The sequence below is a fragment of the Microtus pennsylvanicus genome, chromosome 3, assembly GCF_037038515.1.
Source record: "Microtus pennsylvanicus isolate mMicPen1 chromosome 3, mMicPen1.hap1, whole genome shotgun sequence".
NCBI lineage: Eukaryota > Metazoa > Chordata > Mammalia > Rodentia > Cricetidae > Microtus > Microtus pennsylvanicus.
In genome coordinates this window covers 82,516,282-82,525,509 of record NC_134581.1, presented here as the reverse complement: position 1 = coordinate 82,525,509, position 9,228 = coordinate 82,516,282, and the positions used below count along the sequence as shown (strand labels likewise).

The 9,228-nt window shown below is 32.9% G+C and overlaps 1 protein-coding gene across 1 annotated transcript; it reads right to left on the bottom strand.

The window, feature by feature from the left end:
• Positions 1-2,865: 2,865 nt before the first annotated feature.
• Positions 2,866-3,798, bottom strand: LOC142847164 (olfactory receptor 8B3-like). The gene has a single exon (XM_075967892.1). The coding sequence runs from the start codon at positions 3,796-3,798 to the stop codon at positions 2,866-2,868; it is 933 nt and encodes a 310-aa protein (XP_075824007.1).
• Between the last annotated feature and the right edge of the window lie 5,430 nt (positions 3,799-9,228).

Below are 9,228 nucleotides of genomic sequence, written 5' to 3'. Positions count from 1 at the left end.
GCAAATGACAGAAATGTAGGGAAAAAAAGAGTCCTAAAAACACAATGGTAAAAAGTAACAAATGAGACATGAGAAGGTATGCTCATGAGTCACAGATTTTATATGAAAATCTTATTTTTCATATTACTATTTAAAATGAATATATATACAATGTTATTTTTATGATAAATCATCTTGACTTCAAGTTACATATGTAGCATCATCAAATGTAATATTCATATATAAAAATTTAAAGTGCTGTTATTTACTGTAAAATATACAATGTATTAAAAATAAGCCTTTTATTTGAAAGAGTATAGATTTAAAGAAATGTGTATATTCTCTTAGGAAGATTGCTGGTAAACATTATACACTTGGAAACACATGCAAACAGGATGTATTGCAAATTTATGTAGTTCACACCATGCAATAAAAGTACATTAATCAGAAAACATAAACTTCTGTTTTTTTCTAAGCTGAAGGACATGTTCTTTTTTTCTCTCTGGAATCAATAATACTGTGACACTTAAAATTGTCTTTCTACTCGAAAGTAAATTATACACAACTATTAAACAGATTCTCAGATGGCTTCTCTATTATGAATCATTACATGCTTCTTCAAGGACCACACATGTTCTTCTTATTTTGTACATAGATTTCTCCATGGATATTGACTGGAGACTTTGACTTTAGTTCATCCAACCGAGACTGAATTGATTAAGAAAGAAGATGCAACATATGTTGAACTTCATTAATTCTAAAGAGTATCTAATTTGTGCTCCTATTCACCTACACATTTGAATGAAGCATGTTAAATAAAAATTTAACAATTTGTAATTTATTTAGATACTCTTAGAAAATTTTATGACTACTTTAAAATTACTATCTTGAAAAGTTGTTCCTTCTGTCCTTCTATAACTGCACCTCCGTGAATGTTGCTTTCTTAAATGGTGCAACACTAACTCCCAAATGTGTGTCCTCCTGCACTTACTTGAAATCCTAGATGAGAGTCTAGTAGGGTTGCAAACTTTAAACCTATTCCCTGAAGAAAAATTCTTAATTTCAACTTAAATTGATCTATTCCATTTGAAATGTATAAGATTCTTTTGAAAGCTTATGTATCTCAGTGGCTAGTGAATGTCCCATACTAGTTTTAATGTGTAAAAGAAAATTAAATTGACCAATCAAGGTACTACCATCTTAAGCTTGAAATCACAGAAGCCAATGAATTATTTGGGCTAACCTGCAGTCTCAGACATTTTGTTCAATGTAGATAATCAGAAAGATGGATTGGTAGCCAGATACAGAAACAGATATTATGTCAGTTTATCAACATTTTGTAGCCGTCAAAATCAACAATGATTTGCCTCCATGTTATAAATATACACAAACAGCACTCACAGTATAGCTAAGCCAGTAGCTGTGCCTTTTGTGTCCTGCCAATATCAGTGAGTTTCCTACACTATGTAAGAAAGGCCAGAATGCTCAGTCAAGTCTTTCCACCATTGTCAGTGGAGGATACTTCTGTCTTACTCAAAAAAAAAAATGTGTAAGATTTTCTTTTGATTTTAGTGTCTTCCTTATTAACTTGAGAAAGAATACGGTATTGGAACATAGTTTTTCTTAATTTTATTTGTTTTCTTTTAATAAATATACTCAGTTACACTCTGTATAAATTACAAAGACCCATTCCCTCTAAAGAGTTTTTAAAAAAATCCCCTTTCATTAGCACTTTATTCATGTTGACAAATCTTCATAAACAGAACCTGTAGCACAGTTGGATAAAGTTACAATAGAACTTTACCATTTTCGCTACTTCTTCTCTGTGATGTTATAATGTGGTCATAGAGTTATTTAACAATAATGCTAATGGAATCCTTGGTTGTTTTCCCTTATTTTGCATTGGGAATGTGTTATTGAAATGAAATTTGGAACATTTGCTCTCTTCTCTACATCCTCTACTGGGGAGCAAATTGTCTCCTTTAATTGCTAATATGACAGATACACCAGGCTTCCTAAAGACTGTCACATATACCTCATTTCGTACCTTCATTAATGTGTTATATTTCTGCTGTACAAGTTTGTCATATCTACATGCAATCATAACAACACAAGCTGTGTTGTTATCATCTGCTTTTTATATGTGCAGTTTACTAACACTATAAGAAACTTAAGACACTGAACAAGAAATGAAAATACTAAATAATGTAAAGACCTCCCATGCTAATGGATTGGCAATTTAATATTGTGAAAGTGTTCATCATTCCAAAAAATAATCTACAGATTCACTAAAATCCCATGGTAAATCTTCATAGAAATGGAAAACCCATGAGCACTCTTCCCATAAACAAACATATAAAAACAAATCAAATGAATGTTGGCTGTGTTTTATGTAGAATTTTTAACAATTCTGAAATGGCCTTAAATAAACTTTGTCTAGTCTGTGTAATTTACACAAAGAGTGATTATGATAAAACAAAAATATTTATTAGCTCTGTATTGCTAAATTTTCCTTGACCAAAATATTAAACAACCTCTTAAGGCAAGATATTTTGTGACAATAAATAAGCGCACCTATGTCATAAATATGAATTTACTCTTTAACAACTGAGAAAAATAATCTACATTTTAGAAAACTGTTTCAGAGACTCATTGAGTAAAGCTCTTGATCCACAAGCATTAGGGCCTGAGTCCTTAGAATCCATAGAAAGTCTAATGCGATAGTGCAAATCTGACATCTCAGTGTTACTAAGAGAAGAATTTTTAAATGTGAATGGGCTAGTAATATGGGAAATCCATCAGTGAAGAAAGAGACATCCTATCCTAAACAGATGAGAAAAGAGAACTAGCACACAAAATAAGAGGCAAAAAGAAAAACTTGCACAATCAGAAGATCCTGCTGATCAAGGTTTTCTTCAGAGCAACTTTAATATCTTTGTTCCTCAAGCTGTAGATTAAAGGATTCATCATGGGAACCACATTGGTGTAAAAGACAGAATAGATTTTCCCTTCACTCATAGATCCATCTGTGGAGGGTTTGAAATATACAAATGCACCTGATCCAAAGAACAGAGAAACAGCAAGAATGTGGGAGCTGCAGGTACCAAAGGCTTTGGACCTGCCCTCAGAGGAACTGATGTGGAAGATATTGGAAAGAATGAAACCATAGGAGATAAAGACAGTTGAAGTAGGAACAATGATATTGATGCTTACAACCACAAGAATCAAAAGCTCATTGACATATATGCTTGAACAAGAAAGCTGGAGCAAAGGAGGAATATCACAGAAGTAGTGGTTGATGGTGTTGGCATCACAAAAGGTCAGTCTAAGCATGCATGCAGTGTGAGCCACAGCAGTAGAAAATGAGATAAAGTAGGAACCAAGCATAAGGTTCAAGCATAGTTTAGAAGACATGGCAACATTATATAACAGTGGATTGCAGATGGCCATGTAGCGATCATAGGCCATTGAAGTTAACACATAGCACTCAGAAACAGCAAAGAAGATAAAGAAATAGAGTTGGGTCATACATTCTGTGTATGTAATTACATTTTTCCTTAATATAAAGTTCATAAGCATTTGAGGAGTGAACACAGAACAATAGCAAATGTCTATAAAAGACAAGTTAAACAGAAAAAAGTATATAGGGGTGTGGAGGTGAGAATTCAGTACAGTTAGAATTATCAAACAGAAATTTCCCAATGCAGTGACAAGATACATTCCTAGGAAGAGAAAGAACAAAGGCATTTGAAGTTCAGGTTTATCTGTTAGTCCTACCAGAATGAATTCGGCCACCAAAGAGAAATTTGCTGAGTTCATTCTTCCCTAAGGGAATCTGTGGACACAGAAAATAGAGCTGCATTAGAGGATGATCCATATTAGTCATGAGTCCTTCCCACCTGTGAGGTCTATGCTGGAAATTTTCTAGTTCTGACTAATACAAATTCAACTGGTGCTGTCACTAGCAGATTACTTAATATTTTTCCAGTGGTACCATATTTTATATTATTTATGAAAAATTTAAAGAATACATCAGTACTGATTCAACCCTCTTCTATCTCTTGTCTTTATATACTACCATCTGAAGAACAATAAACGTAGAAGCAGATTCTTGTATGCTATATTGATGCTTGCTGTTGAAGTTCCAACTTTGTTGTGGTATGAATAAAAAAAAATGTGCCTAATCTAAAACTAAAAGAAAAAGAGAGAGGCAAGGAGAGAGTGTTTCCTGTCCCCTTTGTCACAGAGTCATGGCTCTGGAAAACTTGAATTCTGACCATGAAGGAGAACCCCCATAGAGATAATGCAACTTCAGTGACAGCTAACACCTCCTACCATTATCTAATCTTCCTGAATCCTTTCTTCTGCTGGTTTTACTTGAGTCTCATTTGATGAATGAAAAGGGTGATACTTGTTCAAGTCCATAATATATTAAGAAAGGCTTAAAGAATATGAATTTTAAATGGAGGGAAGATAAGGAGGATCTCCAAAGAGTTGAATAGAAGAAACTGTTATCAGGATATCTTATATGGCAAAAAAAATCTATTTTTGACAAAATAAAAATGACACAAATATTTAATTTAAAAAGGAAATGAAGAAAGGAAGCAAAAGAAAGAATGAACAAAAGAAAAAAGACTTTGTATCACTTAAATTCAGAAACTCACAATTTTTATTCCATATCTTGAAAATCTCTTACTTTATCCTTGCTCATGGGTATAAATATCTCAGATTCAAAGTTTTTTGTTCTTTCCATTCAAAGAAGTTTGACCCAAGACTTAATTTTCATGGACACATTTCCAAATTGCAGAACTTTATTTCTCATTAAAGCTTTGAATCTTTTCTGAAAGTAAAAAAGAATGAAAGCAAGGAAGTAACCTCGGGATATGTGTGACTATAAGAAGAACAGAAGAATGTCTAGACTCTGCGTCAGAGGAGAGCAAATAAATCAAAGAAGGATCTGAGGATAGGGAATTACACTCTGGATCATGATCCTAATTTCCTGAGGGACCCACAATTATACTCATGCTTTTCTTTCACTCTAGAGAACATGCATCCTCCAGTGTTGATAGAGAAAAAGACTCTTGCCTCCCCAATTATTTTGAGATCTGATGGGAAATCTAAGTTTGGGTTTCTTTCTCTCCTGCTTCTGTAGTAAAGTGAGAATTAACCACAGGTCCTGCTTCTGACTAAATTCTGTGTCTGAAAATTGTTGAGTGTTGTATTGAGTCATCTTCAGTGCTGAACTACCATAAACATCAGAGATGCTATTTAAAAAGTACTCTCCTGAACAAATATGATACTAGGAGACCTGCTCACATGGAAAGTGGAGATCTCAAGGGCTCTCAACCCCTGACAAAGAACTAAGGACAATTGAAGCATTTTGGAAGTGATACAAATAGTCTTTTATAGGGAAGAAAAATGCTCAAGATGGTTTTCTAAAATCAAGGGATCAGCAATGAACTCATAAAAAGAAGTGAGTAACATTACTTGGACTGATTGATTGATTATATTTAGGAATTTAGGAATATGTATGTATATTCTAATTCCTAAATATACATATATATTACTAGGAATATATGTTATATATATATATATAATATGTAAAAACAATTAAGGAAATAAGAAACATTGAGTATATAGAGAGAGCAAGAAGATGTGCATGGGAAGGTTTAGAAATGGGGATAAGTTGGAGACTGGAAAGGAAATTGAAAAAATTATGTAATGATATTTTAAGTTTAAAAAAAGAAAAAAAAAGAATATTAGATAAATAAAACTCTAAAATGCTTTAATAAAAAGAATAAAATAAAATATAAATGGATTGTTTTTCCAGTTCACTTGTTTACTCCAAGCATCCACATGTTTACCAATTAATTACCTCCAAATTAACTAAATAAATGATCTCTTTTTTATTTTTATTGCTACATTTATGTAAAAATATGTAAATCAGTCCAGCATCAGTAAGACAAACATTATTTTTATATCTGGTTGTTAATAGATTTTATAAATATGAATGAAATTTTATATATACATATGATAGATGATATGAATGTATCAGAAAAAAGAGGGCTAATAAACACTGAGGTATAGACATGGAAAATGAGAAGTGAAGAGGTGTGGTCAATGGTTTTATATGCAAATATTCTTATGTCATATATTTCTATTTACAGTAAATATATGATGCCAATTTTAAAGGTTAATAATCTTTGCCTCAAATTACTTATTAAACAGCATTACATTTAATATTCATACATAAAACTTCAATCACTTTTATTCAATGTAAATCATCTAAGGTATTTATAAATAAGCCTTTCAAGACTTGAAAAATACAGGTTTGCAAAGTGTGTTTGTTTTTAGAAAGACTGCACACAGACATTATAGACTTAGAAACATATACAAAAATGGACACATTACCAATTTTTGTAAATTACATCATACAATAATAAGTATATTAATCAGGATGCACAAGCTTTTGAATGTTCTAAGATGAAAAAACAATTTCTTTTGTCTCTATGATATAATAAATATGTGACAGTTAAAACTGGTCTTTCTACTGGTTAGTAAATTATCTGCAACAGTGATGAAACTGATTGACAGATAGCTTGTCTATTTAATGAGTCATTCCAGATAACTTCAAGGAACTCTCATGTTCTCTCCCCCCTCCCATGTGTGTTAGTGTGTCTGTCTGTCTGTCTATCTGTCTGTCTTGCTCTATCATCTATCTATCTATCTATCTATCTATCTATCTATCTATCTATCTATCATCTATCTATCTATCTAATCTATCTATCTATCTATCTATCTATCTATCTATCTATCATCTATCTATCTATCTATCATCTATCTATCTATCTATCTAATCTATCTATCTATCATCTATCTATCTATCTAATTATCATCTATCTATCTATCTAATCTACCTATTTATCTATCATCTATCTATCTATCTATCTATCTATCTATCTATCTATCTATCTATCTATCTATCATCTTTTGATTAAAGCTTGTTCCCTGGCTATTGGCTTGACTTTGGGCTTCAGTTCATCCAACTAACACTGAATTTAAATTAAGAGAGAGGATGCAATACACATAAGTTTTTATTTATTCTAAAGAGTATCTAAATGTGCTTCTATTGGCCTTCACATGATCATTTATCTTTTTTGAGATTTTTTTTAGATATTATTAGAAAACTGGATTACTACTTAAAGAGTACTATTTTCAAAAGGTGTTCCTTTTTGTCCAACTAAAACTGTACCCTAATAAATGCTGCTGTTCTTAAATGGTGCACCACTAACACCAAATATATGTCCTCTTGCACTTACTTGAAAATCTGCATGAGACTCTTCTAGGGTTGCAAGCTTTGTATCTGTTCCATGCAAAAAAGGTAATAATTTCAACTTAAATTATTCCCTTCCATTTGAAATGAATGAAGTCTTTTTTTTTAAATTTAAGTATCTTAGTAGCTATTGAAGGTTCCCTACTAGTTTTAATGTGTTAAAAATAATTAAGTTGAGGCTCTTGCCAACCCTAAAATGGCTCAACTTAATTATTTTTAACACATGGGAGAACATGAGCAAGGAAGTCATGACCGCGAGGGGGGCACCCACCCACTGAGACAGTGGGGCTGATCTATTGGAAGCTCACCAAGGCAGCTAAACTGGGACTGAAAAAGCATGGGATAAAACTGGAGTCTCTGAACATAGCGGACAATGAGGGCTGATGAGAAGCCAAGGACAATGGCACTGGGTTTTGATCCTACTACAAGTTCTGGCTTTGTGGGAGCCTAGCCTGTTTGGATGCTTGCCTTCCTAGACCTAGATGGAGGGGGGAGGACCTTGGACTTTCCACAGGGCAGGGAACCCTGACTGCTCTTTGGACTGGAGAGGGAGGGGAAGGGGAGTTGGGTGTGGGGGATGGGGGGAGGGGAAGGAAAAGGAAGGCGGGGAGAAGGCAGACATTTTTAATAAAAAATAAAATAAAATAAAAATAATTAAGTTGAACAAATGAAGATAGCACCACTTTAAACTTGAAATCACAGAAGCTTATGAAATATTTGGGTTAAGTGGTATCCCTAGACATTTCATTCAATATAAATAAGCAGAAATATAGATTGGTAGCCCCACACAGAAACAGATAGACCAATAAAGAGTTATATCAATTTATTAACATCTGGGAACTATCAAAGTCAACACTGACTTTCTATACAACATCCTGTGCATACCTTTTTTAGTATAGCTAAACCTGTATCTGCACCTTTTGTGTTCTGCCAATGTTGGTGCATTCCTACACCATATAAGAAAGGTCAGGATTGGTGGACTTCAGAATCCTCACTCAACACATCTCACCAAACTCAGTGAGGATTTGTCTGCCTATTGAAAAAAAACCTACAAGAATTTCACTGGTTTAATGTCTTCAACAGTAACTTGAGAAAGAATATGTTTTGGGCTATTGTTATCTCTATTTGCTTTTAATAATTATGCTTAGGTATTTTCTGGATAAATTACAAAGGCCCATTCACTCTAAGAGTTTCAAAAGAATCATCTTTCATTAACACTTCATTCCCATTGACTAACCTGTACATGTTGACTGTAGCCTCCCATTATTGTTTTCCTCCTAGTCAGAATTGTATTAATCTGGAAGACGAATGACAACAGATGCTTTTGTGGATGTGGGAAGAAAAAATCCTTATAAACTGTTGATGGGAATATGCATTAGCTTAGCCAATATTGAAACCAGTCTGGAGATTTCTTAGCAAATCAGAAACAGATCTACAATATGAAAACTCATACTGTACCATGAAGAACGTCCCCAAAGGAGTTTATAGCTACCTATTTTGATATATGCACATTCAAATTTATTGGTTTTCTAGTCACAAAAGCCAGGAAAAGGAATCAATCTAGATGTCTGTCATCTGATTAAAGGATACTGAAACTGTTTTATATACACACAATGGAATATTATTCAGGCATGAAGAAAATTAAAATTTAATTTAAATTTAAGGAGAGAAAAGAATCCAATTTTGTCATATTTTGCTTATCTGTTAATGAAAGGACATTCAGTTTCCTTCCCTGATTTCTCTATTGTAAATAATGTGCTATAAAATGTAGTCATATTTATTCATATGAGAATTATATTTTAATTTTTGTAGTGTTGAGGCTCAAGCTTAAAATCTCACACACATGTTCTAACTTCAAGTTACATCTTCATATCTGGTATGACCATACAGCATTCATATTCTTGTATATTGAGATG

Coding starts and splice junctions, on each gene's coding strand:
- LOC142847164 (XM_075967892.1), bottom strand. CDS start 3,798: ATGAACTCAGCAAATTTCTCTTTGGTGGCCGAATTCATTCTGGTAGGA.